This window comes from Arachis stenosperma, chromosome 5, assembly GCF_014773155.1.
Source record: "Arachis stenosperma cultivar V10309 chromosome 5, arast.V10309.gnm1.PFL2, whole genome shotgun sequence".
Classification (NCBI taxonomy): Eukaryota; Viridiplantae; Streptophyta; class Magnoliopsida; order Fabales; family Fabaceae; genus Arachis; species Arachis stenosperma.
The window spans coordinates 141261850-141280299 of record NC_080381.1 but is presented as its reverse complement, the minus strand read 5'-3'; the positions used below and the strand labels follow the sequence as shown (position 1 = coordinate 141280299).

The window sequence follows — 18450 nt, the reverse complement described above, 5'->3', positions numbered from 1 at the left end:
AGAAAGAGAGAAAGAGAAAGATGGAAGAAAGAATAGTGTTGTATGCAGCTCCGAGCATAGGCCACATAGTTTCAATGGTTGAAGTGGCCAAACGCCTCTCCCTCCGTCGCCACAACATCACCATCCTCCTTACCACCGGCTTCCTCGACCATCCTTCCACCGACGCCTACATCCACCGCATCTCCACCGACCACCCTTCCATCTCCTTCCACCGCTTCCCCCACTCTGACCCTCCTCCCCCCGGCACCCTCAGCCTCACCGCAAGGGCCTTCCACTTCATTCGTAACAACGTCCCCAACGTCACCTCCGCACTCACCCTCATCTCCAAGACCTCCACCATCAAAGCCTTCGTCATCGACATCTTCTGCACCTCCGCCATGGACACAGCCTCCTCCATGGGAATCCCCGTCTACTACTTCTTCACCTCCGGCGCCGCCATGATTGCGCTCTACATCTACTTCCCGTTGATCCACGAGCAGACGGAGAAGTCGCTGAAGGATCTGAAGGTGGAGCTGAGGGTGCCGGGGATGACGGCGGGGGTGAGGGCGTGGGAGATGCCGGAGCCGTTGCTGGATAGGGAGGACCCCTGTTACGAGGAGATGGTGTATTTCTGCAGGCAGCTTCCAAGATCGAGTGGGATCATAGTCAACACTTTCAGAGAGCTGGAAGTCAACGGCGTTAAGGCCATTGAAGAAGGTCTTTGCTTTCCCGACCAGAAAGAAAGGCCTCCCGTTTATTACATTGGCCCCTTGATCGCCGATCCCAGTGATCAACAGCATCAATCTGGTGGAGAAAGCAAAGATTGCTTGTCATGGTTGGAGAAACAACCAAGTAAAAGTGTGGTGTACCTGTGTTTCGGAAGCAGAGGATCGTTCTCAGTGGAGCAGCTGAGAGAGATAGCTCAAGCCTTGGAGCGGAGCGCCCAAAGGTTCTTGTGGGTCGTCAAGAGCCCCCCACTGCATCCAGGAACCAACCAGTTACTTGCTGATCAAGACAACTTTGACCCCATTTCAGTGCTGCCAACTGGCTTCACCCACAGGACCCAAGACAGGGGCATGGTAGTGGCCTCGTGGGCCCCCCAGGTTGAGGTCCTCAGTCGTCAATCCGTGGGAGCCTTCGTCACTCACTGCGGCTGGAACTCTGTTCTCGAAGCTGTGGTTGCTGGGGTGCCCATGATTGCTTGGCCGCTCTATGCGGAGCAGCACGTGAACAGGAACATCATGGTGGAGGACATGAAGGTGGCTCTTGCGGTGGATCAGACTCAAGAACACGGTGGGCTCGTCAGTGCCCAAGAGGTGGAGAGGGTGGTGAGGATGGTCATGGAGTCTGATGGGAAAGGGAAGGATTTAAGGGACAGCATTTCCAAGATGAAGGACATGGCTTTAGCTGCACTTTCAGAAACGGGTTCATCCTCTGCATCACTTGCCAACTTGGTTCAATCATGGACCCAGTAGTGATATTATTATTATTATTATTAATGCATGTGATTTATCATGGATTGTTTTTGAAATATTTCATGGATTGTTTTTTAAATATTATGTTTTTGTCGAATGATTTTGAATAATTGTTCAATCCTTCTATTACCAGAGTTTCTTTTGTTAATTTTTTTGGGTACATATGACTGGTATTCTTGAATTAGAGCAGAATAAACTACATATACCTTTTGACATATCATGAAGAATGTCAGCACATTACACAAGAGACTGAATAAGAATAACTGATGAAAAAGTTCACCTATGTAAATGTATGCCTGCGCATTACATATGCATATATATGTATGTATGTATATATATTTGTGAATGTAAAACATTGGGGTTTCCTTTAAAGAAAGAATAAAGGAATGAAATTTCACATGTGAGGTCCAAGGGGCATGCGACTCATGAGATCTTGGTATGAGCCACTGGGCAGGTTATGACGCTCAGGAATAGGCTCCACATTTGGTTCACCCTTGGGTAACATGAACCCCATCTCATTAGGAGGACGTTGTTGTTGCGTTGCCAAGAATGGATGAACCGGCATCACAGGGAGCTTTGCTTGCCCGGGGCCGAATCCAGGCATCGCCAAGTTCGGTAGAAGAGGTTGATTCATTCCAAAGGAGAAGCCATGTGGAGGTCCTAGCTGCTGCCTCCCCGGTAGGCTGAATGCACCGAGGGCAGGAGGCCTCTCAAGCCTTCCAATGCCACCGGGAACTTGAGTTGGTTCAGGTCTGTGAACATGGGGTTGCAGAACGCCAGGTGCTTGCCCGGGAACACTGCCAGAAGCGTTAGCATTGACATGACTGCTAGAGCGTGCGGCAGGAACATCATGGTTGTGCTTGCCCTCATATGTGGTGATTACAGATTTAAGGTCATGTGATGCTCTCTCAACGTGTTTCCTCACAGTGCAGCCTGCATTGGTGCACTTGTAGTAACTCCTGCAGCAATACAGAAACAGGCCAATCCCCAGTTCAGCTTTGCAAGTTGCAACATAAAGTGCATGAAATTGAATGGGATAAAGAGATCAACAAAATAGTTAAGAGGATTATGGCTACCTCGGGTTGGGATTTCCTTTGACAACCTTCTGCCCATATTTCCTCCACCGATAACCATCGTCAAGTATGTCTACTTCGCTGGTAGTTTGTACAACAACTCTAGGTTCGCGAATAGCTCTAGTAGCTCCACTCAACTCTGTTGCATATGATTCCAGTTTCCTGAGAATTAAATAGTTGACTTCATTTATGCAAATAATAGTTTCTGAAATTATTTTTATTTAAAAGAAAAAAACAAAAGAAGCAATGCCAAGTACCTTCTTTTAGACTCTGATTCATCTCCTTCTCCATCATAACCTAATGATACACTACCATGAGTACCTCGATCATCATCATCATCTTCATTAGAAAAAGTAGAAGATGCATCCACCGCATCTCCCGAGTCAAACTGAGTACCATTTTGAGCCTGTGAATTGGTGGACTGGTTACAATACTCGGGGGCAACAGATGCTGATGATGTCACTTCAAGGTTGTCATTCTTCCAATTAGCAGCTCCAGCTACATTCCCCTTATGTAAATTAGCCCAGCCCAGCTCTCCATCGCTGCCACTTTGTCGTTCAACATGCTCCGGATTGTCCATTTGCATGTCACTTGGAGGGTTGGCTGAAGCTATTCCTGAGCGGCGATTCGGAGGAGGTTTAGGATGATTGTGTGCTCCCTTATAGATGATCTCTGTTATGTGGCCTTCATGAGATCGTTCTACTTTCTTTTTCACAGGACAATTTGGATGTGTACACTTGTAGTAACTTCGTGGGTACTCGCTACCCTTAACTTGCTTCTGGCCATATTTTCTCCAATTATATCCATCTTCAGATGGTGCACCACCAAAACCAGCAGCCATTGAGTCACCATTCCCTCTTGGCTCTCCCTCTTCATCTGCTTGCTCTTCAAGTTGTGGCGAATGCTCAACGCTAACACCGACAGTATCCTGTTGAGGAGATGACTCAATAAAGTCTGGCTGAAGATGGAGGCCATTTTTATTTTGAGTTTGAGATTTTACTACATTAGCACTTCGCGATTGAAAAGAATGTTCCGACTGAACAGGGACCTCAACACTAGGAAGAGATTGTTGAGCTATTGTAGTAGGATTCATCTGCAAACAGGAGACAGAATAAATAACCCAAATGGATACAGATCCACATCCCATATTATGTGCATATGAAGATAATTAAACCAGATGTATTAACTGTTTTACTCCATATGACTTGTCAAATTTTTGTACATATGGCATGCCATATTGGATTAAAATTTAAATCCTAACCTCCAGTGGCAAAGAAATGCTTCTAGGATGTACTTACTTTTCTGGCAGCGCCTTGATAAAAAGAGGAGCCTAAATCTGTTGTAGGCTTGAATGCAAAGGATGATGCATAAATATCATCAAAGCTGTTATCTTTGCATCTTTCAGGAGCATCGGATGATATGTTGCCGTTTGAGATGAACGGAAACTTTCCCGTTGTTGGAGATGGCTGTGCCTGCAATTATACAAACTCATTACAAGGCATGTAACAAAGTGTTATAGCTTCCAAGTTAAATGTGAAAAGCACTACAACATAAACTTCTCTCACCAGTGAATTTGTAAGGAAGACCGGAGAATCTAAAAGTGTGGTAGGACTGAGACCAGGTGGTATGGTCAAGTATGGAGAAGGAACATCAGAATTGAGTGAAAGGTCAGTAGATCTAATGGTGTCAGTGTTCAACCTGGGTGCATTGAACCCTGCTCTAGCTGCCATCCTCTCAACAAGACCACCCCGTGACACCAACTTCTGATCACCATCTTGTGCTCCATCACCACCTGGAGGAGGGTCTGACATTGATCTTGCTACATTATCCTCCCCTAACATTACAGAGAAAAAGGTTCTGGGACTCGGGCTAGGACCACTCCAATCCCCGGGGACCCCAACATTTTCATCAATCCCAGCCATTCACACCTCCCTTTCGGAACACCTAAATTGCATCACCAAAATTTCTCAATACATTCTATAACGCCAACAAAAAACAGGAATATGTATGTATAATTATTTAATCTGCTGCCAAAAAGAGACAATCACACCAAAGCGAGAAAATGAACCAGATGACAATGTCCATGCTTTCAACCATTAAAGATTTCATACCCCATCTTTGCTTAATTGCCACCTTGGAAATGGGACACAAAAGAGCTAAAAACAGAACATGAAAATCTGACCCAATTCACGAAATGCAATGAACAACATTGTTTGGAATCGCCAAAATCAACAAAACCACGAGGTTAAAAAAGAAGGAAAGAGAATGTTGAGAGAGTTTACCTAAAAAGTGATGATTTGTTGAGAGCAAACAACAAAACAGAACCATAAAAGGAGAAGGAGAAGGAGAAGCAGCCAGCAGCACCAGAACAACAACGATTGAAGCAGAGAATCGGATCCGACAACCCCGAACCCGACCCAGAAGGTGTTTGGGTTCGGTGTGTTAGAAGAAGTAAAATTGATCTAGCAATATTATAAGACAATAACAACAACAACGTTGTTTTGTGTTGTGTTCTTACCACGCAGTTGTTGTTGTTGTTATCATCTATCAGCTGTTCTCTTCTGTCTGTAAAACATGTCTCTCCTCTCTTTTGTGTTTTTCTTTTTCTTTGCAATGAAATGATTGTGCTATTGAATGATGAATAAAGCAGCCTGACTGGAGAATAGTTCCAAAAAGAGAACCATATTTTATTTTTTCTTCTTTAAAATTACTAAATTAAAAAATGTAATTACAGCTCTTTTAAATATACTATTAGTTTATTAATATCATTATTAAAGCAAAAGTAAAGAAGGACTTTGTGGGGAAGGTGGATGAGAAAAGAGAGATAATTGTGAAATGGTGGTGGACCTCTAAAATCAATGGAATCTTTGACACATACCTCACCTCCTATCTTTAAATCTTTTTCCAAACACAACCTTATTTTCATTTTCTTTCTCTCTTTTTATTTTTTATTTTGTTGGCATGTTTTAAATAATAGCATCACTAAGTTTTTAATTCGTCTTTTTTAGGGTATTATGCTGCAATAATAGGATCGACTATTATTTTTTTTACCATGTAAATGAAGAAAGACTATTTAAACTGTTTGTTTTTACTCCAAATTTAGGGAGGTTGGTACCATTTTTGTCACTTTCAGTAGAACAAACCCAGCTGGCCTTGTAGTCATTAGTTGTGTGAAATGAGAAAACGTGTGGTTGCTTTGCATTTGAGGATCTCATCATTTTTATTTGGTTAATTAATTACACTTCTTGTAGTAGTCCTCTTAATTTTACATGCCATTGGCACAAGTAATGTCCCCCTTCTTTTTTATCATTATGCAACATTAAAAGAAAAAAATAATAGTGTAATTAACATCACCCAACTATTCATTCATTTTGCTCATGTGAAAGTGACATAAAGCATATCAATATTCACGTTGATTTCAATGTGATGTATGCCAAGATACAGAACTTTCAGTATATTTCAAGAGAAGACAAAATGTTGAACAAATATGAATGATTCAAAATTTGGTACAAGTGAAGAACAAAGTCAAAAATGTAATTGAACTTTTTGAGTGTGAGATGCATGCTAAGTTAATTGAGGTGAAAGGAGAGAAAATGCATGGCTGCCAAACACTTGGAAGTTGGGACCATGAAATGCAATTGCAGCTTTGTAACCAACGGGAGTGGATCCTCTCCAATGAAAAAAAAACTGGATGATGTCAATTGTTTAATCTCATCTTTCATTGTTCTCTTTCATATTTATTTTTGGTCTCACTTATAAGACTAATGGTAAGAGATCACACTTCATTTCCTTAAGTGTTAAAAAAACTGGAAAGGATCTATTTACTGCCATATATACAGCTCGATCGGCACATTATAGTTAGTTTTACACCCTGTGGTTCTCCTCTCTTCTTAAATCACACACTTACCATTTTTAGCTTTGCATCATAACCGAAATTAAGACAAAATATATCTGCTTCAACTTGATTCTAACGTCATGTTTAGTCTTTGATGCGGTAATGTTTGTTAGCGACAATTTTGGTTTATACTTTATAGCATGTAGTATGTCTTGTACTTCAAGGAAGCAAAAAAAAAAAAAAATTATATAAACCTAGTGTGTTGCAGCGACTATTAGTTTGTTCAAATCGAATAATATAGACCAAAGTTTATTGCACTTAGGGGAATTATCTTTACTTGTAAGATCCAAAATATTTTGCTTTTGAAAAATCCCAAAGGAAAATTAAGTAAAGCCGTGTAGCCATTAAGTTAAGGACACATGATAGGCCATGCTCAATTATTCTTTCAACACTTGCGATTTGATATCATTTATATTTTGAAATATCTATTTAAGAAAATCGAATATATAAGATGTAACCATTAAATAATAGATTGATAATATTTGCATTTTAAACGTTATGTTGGTGTAGGTGAACATGACGAGGACGTTGTGATAGAGACGAATTAACGAAGTAAAATATACGGTGCTCTCGAAGAATAAACCATGAACGAAAAAATTCTAATTTCCAATTAATTAGCCTTAGAAAATGATAAGGAGGAGAAAATGTATATGCGTTCTATTCATGAGATGCGTCACGAAATTGCAGTCTATGGCCTAGATGTATAAACGATAATTAAAAAAGGACAAACACATGAACCCTTTTCAGAGAATTAAGCGGAGTTTGTTAACTCTCATTAATATTTTATTAGTATTGATTAGCAAAGCTTCGATTCCGTTTTTTGTCTTTCTTGGATTATTAGTTTATTATTACCACTTGTATACAGGAGATATCTGTATGCAATTTTCTTTTTTTAATTTTTTTCTCTTTTGATTTTGTAAAATATGATTTTATACAAAGACTTAAATGGAAAAAAATATTAGAGAAAGTCAGTAAATCAGTTGCTATAAAAAATTTCATCAATAATGACTTTATAGGTGAACAATAATATTAATAGAAAAGGGTACTATTCTATAGACATTCTATATATAATTGTGATATTTTATTGTAAAGGTAAAGTGAGACTTGGTACTCTTGGAGGAACTGTATTCAGTATCTTGGTCAATGGTTAATAAGAAAAGAAAAAGTGAATTTAAAAAGAAGAAGAAGAAATCAAGGGTAGATATCCTTTTGAATAAAAAGTTCTTCCTTTGGAGGATATAGGAATCTCTGATAAAATTAGCATTAGTCCGAAACAAGCTACTCTCCATAGTTCTATACACATGTAAGCTATCACTTTATCACAATCCAATATTTTTGGAAACTAGCACCAGCTGCAAGGCAAGGCAAGTTGCAGATTAAAGCTTGGGAACTTAGAACACATATATGTGATGTTCACGTTTTTATGATCCTTATTGCAGTGATGTTTTATCTCCACAAGTGATTAAAATCCTATTCTTAATATATTAGAACTCCTCAAAATAAAAAGTTACAAATTCTTTTTTATTAGTAGTGTACTATGACCTGTTAAGATCATGCTAGTTTTCTATGGTGACATGCTAGTTTTCTATGTAACTTTCAGTCAAAATTCGCAACTGTCCATTAATGCAGGATTGAAAAAGTAAAAAGTTAAGATCTAAATTTGGTTCACCTATGTAATGTCATTCGACTCATTACAGTATGCAATAATAATTATTCCTGAGAGTGAGGGGAGAAAAATTGGAAAAAGTATTCTAAGGACAGTGCATGCAGAAGTCTTAATTTCTTTTTATTTTTAATTTCCCTTTTCCTTTTCAGAATATCATAAAATTTCAATAATTGATGAGAAAAAGGAGGAAAGTAACATATGGAGTTTGACTAGGTGACTCCAATATAATTTCATAATGCAGAACCAAAAACAAGATATAACAAAAGTAGTTTTCATTGCCTTCATTTATATACATACATAAGATTCTAGCATTTATAAACAATAACAATTTTAAGTTGCATCATATGAATGACACAAGGGAGCAAAACTGTGCTAGTAATGACAGAAAAGAATGAAAAAGAAAAACATGGCATTGAAAGCATTAGCAAAATTGAGGTTGACCATGAGATTACAGAAGTTAATAGGAAAAAAAAAAATAATGTATCTACCAATTTCATGTGACTGAAAACACAATCAGCAGGAAAAAAGAGAACATAGAACTCTGTTTTATAACCTCAGCATTCAACCTTTCATTCAATTCAATCCACCATAGCCTTTGTCTTATATATACATTGATCAAAAGGTGAAAGAACCCTTTTCCAATTTCAAAAGGATAGATGAGAACAGAATTGCTTTCATTTTTCAAAGGGCTATGAGTCTTGCAGTAATTCTTGTTATGCTTCCTTAATGACATTGCATTTCATAGAGAAGGCATCAAGGACATCATTATCTGTATCAGCTTGAATCTCCTTAAACATTGCCATGACTTGAATCATAGTTGGTCTCCGATACGGTCTCTCATCTAAACACTCAAAGGCAATTCTCAAACACTGGTAGAGTTCACCTTCACTAGATGCTTGCTTGATTAAGTGAGGATCTAGAATTTCACTACTTCTTTTCTCTTTGTGAAGTTGCTTACACCATCCAACCAGATTGTTGTCATCGCCAAACTCGGACGAGTCAATCGGCCTCTTCCCGGATAAAAGCTCTAGAAGTATGACACCATAACTATAGACATCACCCTTTGTTGTGCACCTAAAACTCTGATAGTACTCAGGAGGTACATAACCTGGTGTTCCAGCAAGTGTGCTCACACTGAGATGAGTGTCCAGGGCATTAACCAATCTTGCCATGCCAAAATCTGAAACTCTAGCCTCAAAATTTTCATCAAGAAGAATGTTGCTGGACTTCATGTCGCGGTGTATAATGTGAGGAATACAACTATGGTGTAGAAATGCAAGTCCTCTTGCTGACCCTATGGCAATCTTCTTTCTTGCTCCCCAATCAAGCTTCGATCTGGCATGATCATGAAGAACAGCATCTAGACTTCCCCATTTCATGTACTCATACACAAGAAGCCTCTCCTCTCCAATTTTACAGTAACCCAGCAGTGGAACAAGGTTTCTGTGCTTAATCTTTCCAATGGTTTCCATTTCAGCCATGAACTCTCTGTCTCCCTGGCCTGTTACATGAATAAGCTTCTTGATAGCAACAACACAACCATCTTTCAGCTTAGCCTTGTAGACTTCACCAAAACCACCAGACCCTATCAAGGTTTCGGCACTGAAACCGTTAGTAGCCTCGAGAAGATGCGCGAATGTCAACTTTCGCAGTGGTTTCTCAAAGGTGGCAACATTGATGCTGAGAGGCTCAGGAATGCTTGATAGTTTCCAACTGCTGCTACCTGAAGTTGGAAGACTTTCTATGTACTTTTCTCTCTGTTCCTCCTTCCAATGGTACTTCTTCACTTGATACAAAGCAAGAACAAAGGCAACAAAAAACAACACAAAGAAAACAAGCCCAATCACAATCCCGGTCACAATAGGTTGCTTCTTCTTCCAAGCATGGAAACCTGCTGCATGATTCCGATTCAAAGCGCCGTGGCAAGGGGGCAAAGGAACACCACAAAGATTAGAGTTGTTTTCGTATCTAGATGAAGGGAAAGTTGTTAGCTGACCACCGGTGGGAATGGTGCCTGTGAGGTTATTATTGGAGACATCAAGGTCACTCAGAAAAGATAGAGCTCCTAATGAAGCAGGGATGAGTCCTTGAAGGTTATTGTGGGAGAGATCAAGCACTCCTATTGCTTTTAGACCACCAAAGCTCTCTGGAATGTTCCCAAACAGCTTATTGTGTCCCAGATTCAGGACCTGTAAATAGGACATTGCGCCTAAGCTTGCAGGAATGCTTCCAGACAAGAAATTGTAGGAAAGATCAAGGTAGATCATGCTGCCATTCTTGGAAAATGTATAAACCGTGACGCCGGAGTATATTCGAGTTAATGGACAGGAATGCACCATAGGAAAACTCTCAAGCCTTGCAGCCTTGATATCTTCGAATTCAACCAAACCTCCGGCTCCCCTGCAGCTTGTCCCACCTTCATTTCTCACAAATGCAAACTGCTTCCCAGAAACAGTTCCGGGCATAACCAAGCCAGCTTGATTGGCAAGATCAGAGGGGATAGTACCAGTGAGGTTGTTACTATTCAAATCTAACCATATGAGGCTTTCACATTTCCCAAGCTCTGGTGGGATCCCTCCGGCAAGTGAATTGTTGCCTAATTGGAGGATGGCAAGTTTCTTTAGATTCCCAATTCCGGCAGGTATTTCCCCGGTAATGTGGTTGCTTGCCAGTGAGACCCAAACCATGTTGGTGCAATTGGCAATTGAGCTTGGAATGGAGCCTGATATGAAATTGTTGTTAAGAATTAAGGTCTCAAGGTTTCCTCCATTGCTGCATATGCCTTCATGAATCTCTCCTGTAAGGTTGTTAGCCCACATAATCAAGTCTGAAAGATTGGGAAGGGACCAAACTGGAGAGGGTATAGGGCCATTCAAATTGTTGAAGCTGAAATCAATTGTCCTCAAATTCTTGCAGCCACCAAGCTCCGCAGGCACCCTCCCTTCCAGATAATTGTCAGCAAGAAGCATCTTTTGGAGAGGCGAGGAAGAAGAGCAAAAGCCAGAGGGGATGGTGCCGGTGAAGCCATTGGAACTGAGGTCAAGAACCTGAAGCTGTGTGCAATTGGCAAGAGAGAGAGGAACAGGCCCTGTGATGTTATTGAATGCCACATAAAGGTACCTAAGACTTGAAAGTTTGCTTACAACTGAAGTGAGGAAATCTCCATGGAGATAATTCTTAGCAAGGTTAAGACTCTGCAGAGAAGAACAGTCCCCAAAAGTCAAAGGCAACTCACCCGAAAGCTTATTATCAGAGAGATCAAGAACCACAAGAGAATCACAAGCCATTCCAAGCTCAGCAGGAATCTCCCCTATCAAGTTATTTCTCCCCAAAAAGAGTTCCTTCAAGCTCTTGAGACCTGCAAGAAGAGCCCCTGGAATGATTGGTCCAAGGTCATTGTGAGAAAGATCCAGAGTCTCCAGAGCCTGGCAATTCCTCAGGCTGCTTGGAAACTCTCCACCAGAGACCACATTGTGAGATAAACTCAACCTAACAAGGTTCCTGCAGCTCCCAAACCCAAACCTGGAGAACATCCCTGAAAAGTTGTTGCCAGAGAGATCCAAAAGCTCCAAAGAATCCCCCACGAAACTCGGCGGCAACTCCCCGGAGAGCTGATTATGGGAGAGGTCGAGAGTAGTGAGGTTGGCACAAGAAGCAGCAAGACTAGTTTCACTGAGTTGAGCAGAGACTCGGTTGTCAGACAAATTAAGCAGAGTCAAAGCCTGACAATTGGAGAGAGTGTAAGTCAAAATCTCAGGCTGGGAAACCTGGTTCCTCGACAAGTCAAGCTGAAGCAGAGAAGCAGCGAAGCCAAAAGGGGTGGCCGTGGCGCCAGTAATCAGATTCCTTGACAAGTTGAGATAGGTGAGAGCTCGACATGGAAGAAGTTGGTGGAAGGGAAAGTTTCCAGAGAAGTTGTTGGAGGAAAGATCAAGCGTCTGCAGAGCGCAGAAGGAAGAGACTGAGAGATTCCCTAAGGAGAAGTAGTTGCCACGCAACACAAGGTGGTGCAGAGAAGGCAAAGCCGTGAGAGTAGGGAGGTCAAGGGTGCCAGCGAGGCCTGCTCCGGTGAGGTTGATGGATGTGACTTCACCTTGGGGGGAGCACGTGATGCCCCTCCACGTGCAGGGCTTGGAGGAGGACCAGTCAGCCAGGAAGTTGTTTGAATCAGAGGAGACATGGGAGTTCTTGAATCTCATAAGCAGCGTAACAGCATCAGAAGAAGATGTAACTGCAACTTTAACTGTAGCCATCAAGAGTGTGACAATAAGAAGAAGAAGTGACATGTTCATGGAGGTTGTTCCTTTCTGTTTCTGTTGTTTTCCTCATCAAACAAAAATAATGATTGATTATCTGAGTTGCTGAGACATTATGACTGCCGTGTTTTGGTTTCTTGTGTGGGTGGCTCTAAATACATACCTAATCTCAGCTGCTAGCTTTGATTTTGGGGCATCTTTTGGAACAAAAAGGAGACTAATAGAGAGTACCACTGACTTATGAGCCAAGCTGAAATTACGTGGGGGAGAAAGGAATCAATCATATTCATATCTTATGTTATTATTATTTCAAGAAAAAGTGGTCCACCTCTCTCAAACACGTAATTTTGCGTTTTTGAAAATGTGCACAACAACAACAACCCAGTGTCAATATTATGCGCAATTTCAAAAAGGCCAACTCATTGGTGCCTTCGATACAGGGGCAATCACATATTATATCAATTCTTTCATATGTTGAGTGTGGATATCTATATATATCTTTCCTAATCCTCTCAATAAATTTGATATTTAATATGGTGTATAACTGTATACTGTATAGTATATTTATAACAAAATATATGTAAGGAAGGATAAGAGTAAGACACACGTGGAGCAGACCATGTGTAGCGCAAAGTACAAACAGCAGCTTGCTTCTTCACGCAAAGGGCCGTAGAAGGAACATTTTTTTCACTAATAATAATTCATTTTAATTTAATAAAAAATTGCAACTCATACAGATACAGGCCGAAATACCTTTTGGTAATTTGACAGTGGTGATGGCATGGCAGGTACGATGTTCAGATTGTCTAAAGTGTGGACTGTGCTAAATAAAAACAATTGCTAGATTTTCGGGATTGTTTCATGCAAGACAGATATTGATGGTGGGGCATCAGCAAAAACAGTAAAATGAATATCACGCTATTTTTGGCACCATTTGTTACTCATACACAAACAACACAACACTATTGCTTGGAATATCTGATTTTGAAGAATAACAGATAGAGGTGAAAACAGATCAGACCAGATTTTGTTCTTAACAGATTTGACCTGTTATGTAGTTAATTGATTTAAGTTTGGTCTACAACTTATTATAGACTCTTTATAAAATACTAGACCTAACCTCACGTGAAGCCTATATAGTATTAGTAGGAGTATGAGTATTAGTATTAGTATTACTAGTGCTACTAGCTAGTATAGTACCACTACTAAAGTAAAAGTAAAATATGATTAATGCTTTATATTATTCTCTATTAATAATTAATCAAGTAAAAAGTGAAACCGGGTTTTCACTAATAACTAGAGTATTATTTGTTTTTGAAAATGGAGAGAGGAAGGCAGAAGGCAAGTTACGGGAATTAGGGAAAGATTGGGGGTGGCGCTCCCACGTCTCAAGATTTTCAGTTCTCAATGAAAGCTTGTTGCTTCAGTCAAACTTCAAATTTGGATTTATCTTCTTCTTCCACTTGCCACTACTCTCAATCATTTTTAATTATTAGTAAATCTATGTGTTAGATTTCCACTTTATTAAGGAAATCGCATCGCTCCAAAAATCTCTTGTGGACTTTTCTTTTTTTTGTTTCATATATACTAATAGGGAACATTATCCCCTTTCTAACCCAATTCTTTCACTATGAACGAATTCTGCTTAAATTTAAGTACAGAAGAAATCATTTTTGTTTATTACTCAACTTTTATTACCAATAATAGGTTGCAATTCGGTAATTAAATGAATTATAAGTTTCAAATAAATTTACCTTTTAAAAATATTGACTAGAATTAGAAGGGAAAATACGGATAAAAGACCACAAATTTAAGAAACAAATACGTGTGCTTGTATTGTAATCTCGTATTCTTCAATAATGAAAGTGAATCCAACCTGAAAGGAAAGATATCTGAATGAATGCCTATTAAGTAAAATTATTACGGGTGTTTGATACCAAGCTAATTCGACAAACGAAAGTAATGTATGTGACAACATCTTGTCTATGCTCACTATGCGTATTTGCTACATTCTAACTTTACACAAAGGCACATATGGATTTTTGTTTCCAGGTTTAAAACATGGAAATAAGTTAATCCAAGCAATTGCAGTTTACATATATTTGATAAGGTTTTAAATATTTTAATTTTATACATCACAATTTAGTTTATTTTGAGCTAGCTCCTTTTTTTTTGTCGTGAGCTAGATCTTAAATTAAGAGAATCGCTATGTTTGTTTTTTCTTTTCTAAGAAGAGAATCGTTAGATTTCATTTGGAAGTTCTTGGTTTTTTTCCCCAAGACTTATCATTAGAATCTTTTTTTTTTTGGTCATGAATCATTAGAATCTTTTTATAAGAAACCCAAGTCTTCTTTGGGCTTTCCTTTGTTCTAGTCTTTTTAGCAATGTCCAATGGGCTTTTTGGTTATTTCTGCTATTTCTTCTCTTGGTTTTGTTTTTTCAGTCTCTCTTGTTTCACTCCCCCCTTCCCGCCCCCCAAAAAAAGGTTACATTTTTTATTTTCTTATTCTTAGTTTTTTTTTTTGTTCAAAACCCTAATGTGTAACTGTTATTTCAAGTCCAAAAAAAAGAAAAAAGAAAAGAACTGTTATCATATTACTGAATAATTCAATTTGTTGTAGTAATCTAGCTGGCAATTTTATAATTTGTTTTTGAAATTAAATTATTACTTATGAATTATCAATTTTTTGTTTTAGAGGCGAGGCAAACACAAGCAGGGCGTAGAAAGAAGGAAGGGTGGTGTGGTGAGGGTAACAGAAGATAGCAGTACAAGTGAGTAGTGAGTTGAATATGATACAACAGGAACCCTAAAACCCCCAATCAATTCATTCTTTCAAAACCCTAATCCTAATTGAAGCAATGGCGTCTTCGTCCAGCAGCGGATTGACGTTCAAGGTGCATCCATTGGTGATCGTGAACATCTCCGACCACTACACTCGCGTCAAGTCGCAGCTCAACCCTCCCAATTCTAATGCTTCTTCCAATTCCTCTGCTCCGCGGGTCTACGGTGGCGTCATAGGGGTCCAGAAGGGTCGCACTGTCGAGATCTTCAACAGCTTCGAGCTCCTCTACGACTCTTCCACCCACTCCCTCGACCGCGCCTTCCTCGAGAAGAAGCAGGAGCTCTACAAGAAGGTCTTCCCTCACTTCTATATCCTCGGTTGGTACTCCACCGGCACCGACGCCCACGAATCCGACATGCACATTCACAAAGCTGTAAGCCCTACCCTAATCCAATCCAATTCAATTCAATTCAATATATGTTCATGATTTCATACTGTCCCCTTAATCCTAACAGTTGATGGATATCAATGAGAGTCCTGTTTATGTTCTCCTGAACCCTTCCATCAATCATTCTCAGAGGGACCTCCCTGTCACTATTTTTGAAAGCGGTATGTATGTTGTCATTCGTTTGCTTTTTCATTGTCTTTTATGTACTGAGGAATGGATTTCTGTGTTATTGTTGAATGATGCTTGCAGAACTGCATGTTATAGACGGAATTCCCCAACTTATTTTTGTTCGCTCCAGCTATACTATTGAGGTTCGGTTTTCATGACTGTTTTGCTACCTTTCGTTTTTCATGTTTTAGATTGATGCTCCTTAATAAGTTCATAGATTTACTCCTTCTCCTTCCCTTGTTCTCGTTCTGTTGAAGACTGTCGAAGCAGAACGGATCTCAGTGGACCATGTTGCTCATCTTAAGCCGTCGGATGGTGGTTCTGCGGCCACACAATGTGAGGGTTCCTCATTGACCCTAAATTTCCAATATGGTTTTTAATTTGCTCAGCAAGCCTATTTTTAAGACAAACAAGTTTGGCTTCTGTTATTGTTATAAAATTTTATGCCTATTTCATAACAAATTTGATGATAATCAAATTAATGGCTCTAGAGGAAGGCCCAACTTTACTATAATTTAGATGTGGCTGACTCTTCCAAGTGGGATAAAGCTTGGCTTTTTTATAGTTGCATCTAATTAATGCCACGTTGTGTTCCTTTTACAGTGGCTGCTCACCTTACTGGTATACACAGTGCCATCAAAATGCTTCATAGCAGAATTAAGGTGCTGCATCACTATTTGCTCGCAATGCAAAAAGGTATGTGGGCACTCTTTAGTGGACAACTGGAATTTAATGATGAGATATTCAGTAATATTATTGGAAAACTTTCCCACTTATATAAAAATATCATATTTTTAAATTATTCAGTCATAATAAATAACAAAGTTTTTAATTTTCATGTAGTTACTTATCTATTCTGGTAAAGAGATGTGGCATAAATAAAATCTTTGACATGCAACAATTAGCTGGATAAGATTTAGGATCAAAGTCATCAATTCATAAAGTAATCATTTTCTTTGGAAAAAAAAAAAGGGGGGGGGGGGTACTTATTTACTAGTAGGATTTTCTATGAAAAATCTAATTTTGAAGTTTTATTTATCACATATTTTAAGCGAATTCAACACTCAACTAGTTTGCTAAGCCACGTTCAAGTTAATAGGTGCAGTGTTTCCATGGGAAATATTTCTGTTTCTGGCTTGAACAATATTATCATACATGGTCCACATATGTTGAAACTTCCAGTAGTAACTATTGTTTCAACCTTTGTTTAAAATGCAGGTGATGTTCCTTGTGAAAATTCACTGTTAAGACAAGTGTCAAGTCTCCTGAGAAGATTGCCTGCTATTGAATCTGGGAAATTTCAAGATGATTTCTTAATGGTGAGTAGATTACTTTATCAAATTTGGACTAGGGAGCATGCATTATGTATAGAATAGTAATAAGCAGTGATAGACCCAATTTTGCCGGATATATTTTTTGCCTGAGAGCGTCATATAATGGTTGGTCACTAAAATATGCATGTGCTTTGGTCTGCCATAAGAGAAAGGAAGTTGGGTTTATATTATGATGATTAATCAATTCTTTCATGCTAGTTGTGCCAATTTATTTGTTGAAAGAGGTAGAGTTAAGGCACCATTGCAATTACATGAGGACTCTTGGTCTTGGAGGACATGGAAATTTTAGAATATTGCCATATAATGATGTTAAATTTGTTTATAAGTAAGGATAGGGGTAAGGTTTCATATGGTTGTGGGCTCAATATCATGATTAAGGTAGCATAATTAATTACTTATGTAAAATTCTGATGCTTATGTTATCTTCTTTCCCTTTTAGGAATACAACGACACTTTATTGATTAGCTACCTTGCAATGTTGACCAACTGCTCAAGGTATGACGTAATTGCAACTGTCTTCATTTTCTTTCAGCTCTTGTAATTGTGGTTGATGTCCCCCCCCCCCCCCCCCCCCCCTCCTTTCTCTTTCTCCTTCCCTAATTCCTAAATTGCTCCTAAATAATTTTCAGTTAAGTATAACCTTGTATCAATAATAGCTTTTTCTTTTTGATATAACTTCCTTGTCATTCCTGCAGTACAATGAATGAATTGGTGGACAAATTCAATACTGCATACGACAGGCATAGCAGAAGGGGTGGACGAACTGCTTTTATGTGAAAGCTACTTGGTTGCTCATATCTGGTCATCTTTTTCAAAGTCTGTAGATGTAGTGTTCCCCCCTCTATCTGCTGCTTAAACATGAATTATCAGTGTTTTAGTAATTGCTCAGATTCTAAGGGAACAGAGGTAAGGAAAGTGGGAAGTTACATGTACTGGTGCCCTGTAGCGGAAGAGGAAAATAGTATTTTGTTTCTGGGTTCCTGTAAAAGTGGTTTACTAAATACGTATTTGGATTAATGTTTGCAAAGGGATGGTATAAATGTGCTTTTACGGAATTAATTTTGATTAAAATTGAATTGATGTTAATGTAATTTGTGTTTGGATACATTTTTGTCAATCTTGATTTTGAGAAAAAAGAGAATTGTTGGGATGATCATGGAATACAAAATGACTAAAAACGATATACTTTATATTACTTTTGTAGCTTATCCTGTACAATAAAATTGAATATATTTAAGAGAGCAAATATTATAATATGGTTTAAAAATAAAAACTATAGATATACAATTTTTGCAAAGTATAAAGTTAATATTAACCGTCATTTTAATTAAAATCTATGATGCATAGGTATGGGACATGCGAATATACAAATT

At 39.0% G+C, this 18450-nt stretch overlaps 4 protein-coding genes across 5 annotated transcripts; 2 read left to right on the top strand and 2 right to left on the bottom strand.

The window, feature by feature from the left end:
- The first annotated feature begins 11 nt into the window (after nt 1-11).
- LOC130980037 (UDP-glycosyltransferase 88F4-like) lies at nt 12-1586 on the top strand. The gene has a single exon (XM_057903636.1). The coding sequence runs from the start codon at nt 21-23 to the stop codon at nt 1452-1454; it is 1434 nt and encodes a 477-aa protein (XP_057759619.1). The 5' UTR covers nt 12-20; the 3' UTR covers nt 1455-1586.
- Nucleotides 1587-1643: 57 nt separating this feature from the next.
- On the bottom strand, nt 1644-5149 carry LOC130980036 (probable WRKY transcription factor 2). Of its 2 annotated transcripts, XM_057903635.1 has the most exons (7): nt 4810-5149; nt 4093-4471; nt 3826-3999; nt 3531-3620; nt 2785-3455; nt 2531-2689; nt 1644-2413 (listed from the first exon to the last, which is right to left on the bottom strand). In XM_057903635.1, exons 2-7 carry the CDS (start codon nt 4447-4449, stop codon nt 1849-1851), a joined length of 2016 nt encoding a protein of 671 aa, XP_057759618.1. In that variant the 5' UTR covers nt 4450-4471; nt 4810-5149; the 3' UTR covers nt 1644-1848. The 2 variants fall into 2 exon arrangements, with proteins under 2 accessions (XP_057759618.1, XP_057759617.1); XM_057903634.1 differs by having other exon boundaries at nt 2785-3620.
- Nucleotides 5150-8343: 3194 nt separating this feature from the next.
- LOC130982741 (serine/threonine-protein kinase BRI1-like 1) lies at nt 8344-12684 on the bottom strand. The gene has a single exon (XM_057906819.1). The coding sequence runs from the start codon at nt 12378-12380 to the stop codon at nt 8802-8804; it is 3579 nt and encodes a 1192-aa protein (XP_057762802.1). The 5' UTR covers nt 12381-12684; the 3' UTR covers nt 8344-8801.
- A 2351-nt stretch (nt 12685-15035) lies between these two features.
- Nucleotides 15036-18234, top strand: LOC130979061 (COP9 signalosome complex subunit 6a-like). The gene is made up of 8 exons (XM_057902417.1): nt 15036-15560; nt 15643-15736; nt 15825-15886; nt 16001-16079; nt 16347-16439; nt 16962-17062; nt 17517-17572; nt 17773-18234. The coding sequence occupies exons 1-8, from the start codon at nt 15204-15206 to the stop codon at nt 17852-17854; spliced, it is 924 nt and encodes a 307-aa protein (XP_057758400.1). The 5' UTR covers nt 15036-15203; the 3' UTR covers nt 17855-18234.
- The last annotated feature ends 216 nt before the right edge of the window (nt 18235-18450 follow it).